This window comes from Otolemur garnettii, unplaced genomic scaffold (assembly GCF_000181295.1).
Source record: "Otolemur garnettii isolate 467f Iridium unplaced genomic scaffold, OtoGar3 scaffold00147, whole genome shotgun sequence".
Lineage (NCBI taxonomy): Eukaryota > Metazoa > Chordata > Mammalia > Primates > Galagidae > Otolemur > Otolemur garnettii.
The window spans coordinates 327,390-328,708 of NW_003852542.1; the positions used below are offsets into that span (position 1 = coordinate 327,390).

The window sequence follows — 1,319 nt, forward strand, 5'->3', positions numbered from 1 at the left end:
GTGAGGCTCTGTGCTCAGCTCCTGGGGCTGCTAATGCTCTGGGTCCCTGGTAAGGACCCAGAAGGAGATGAGGAAGGAGATGAGTGGGAGGGGGACCTCGGGGTCCCACTGCCTCTCATGTGTGCTCTGTGCACGTGTTAGATGTGCATGTCTTGTCCTCCAGGATGCAGCCTGTGAGGTTCAGATCCGAGAGGATGAGGAAGATTCTAGGAGATATGAAAACTCTGGTGAAAACTCTGACTCAGACAGAAGGGAAGATATGGGGAACTTCTAGAGGTTCTCTCATGCCTTGAAAATCTCTGTTCTTTTTCAAATTGAATATTTTGAGGGCCTGAGACAAAATGGCACACATAAAAAATAATTTAGCCTGGAATAAAGAATGAAAAATGTCTACGAATGTTTGTAGATAACCTTGCATTTCTTTCTCCCTCTTTCAGGATCCAGTGGGGATATTGTGATGACCCAGACTCCACTCTCCCTGTCTGTCACCCCTGGAGAGCCAGCCTCCATCTCCTGCAAGGCTAGTAAGAGCCTCCTGCACAGTAATGGAAACACCTATTTGTACTGGTTCCTGCAAAAGCCTGGCAGGTCTCCACAGCGCCTGATCTATAAGGGTTCTAACCGGGACTCTGGAGTCCCAGACCGGTTCAGTGGCAGTGGGTCAGGGACAGATTTCACCCTGAAGATCAGCAGGGTACAGGCTGAGGATGCTGGGGATTATTACTGCTCGCAAGCTCTAGAAGATCCTCACACAGTGATACAGCCCCAAACACAAACCTCCCTGCTGGGTGGCCCAGCTGCCCACCAGTGTTGTTTGTCTGGTGAGCAGGCACCATAGCATGAGTTGTGAGGAACTCAGGGTGACAAGCAACAGGTGAATCCTCTGGACCATAAGGCCCCAGCTTTATCTGAGACAGCACACACAGGACCTGTCAGCTGGGCCAGCCTGGCCTGGTGGAACCTCGAAGAGAATGGAGAGGGGGAAAGTGCCCCCTGACAAGCAGACAGGACTGAAGAGAATGTGAGTGAAAGCTCATCTGAATCTTACCTGCCTGGCCTGCATTTACTTTTCAATTAAATCAAGTCAGCATAAGAACTTCGCCAATTGAAACTGACTCATAGCAATCTAAAATTAGTATATATTTTCCATGTCATTTTGGTTAAATAGCTATCAATGCACATGAAGCTGGATTGGGTTAGTGGCATAGGCTCCATTCCTTCACCTCAACCCACCTTTACACTCGAGACCCCAGTTTTAACATAAGTCTCTGTAATAAGGGACAGATCCAGCATTGTGCACTGTTTCTGAGAGTACCCAA

The 1,319-nt window shown here is 48.7% G+C and overlaps 1 gene segment (V, D, J or C); it reads left to right on the top strand.

The window, feature by feature from the left end:
• Window positions 1-838, top strand: LOC111728260. The segment is given in 2 exon segments: window positions 1-49; window positions 438-838. Coding segments are annotated over 2 exon segments (417 nt in total).
• Window positions 839-1,319: the final 481 nt, after the last annotated feature.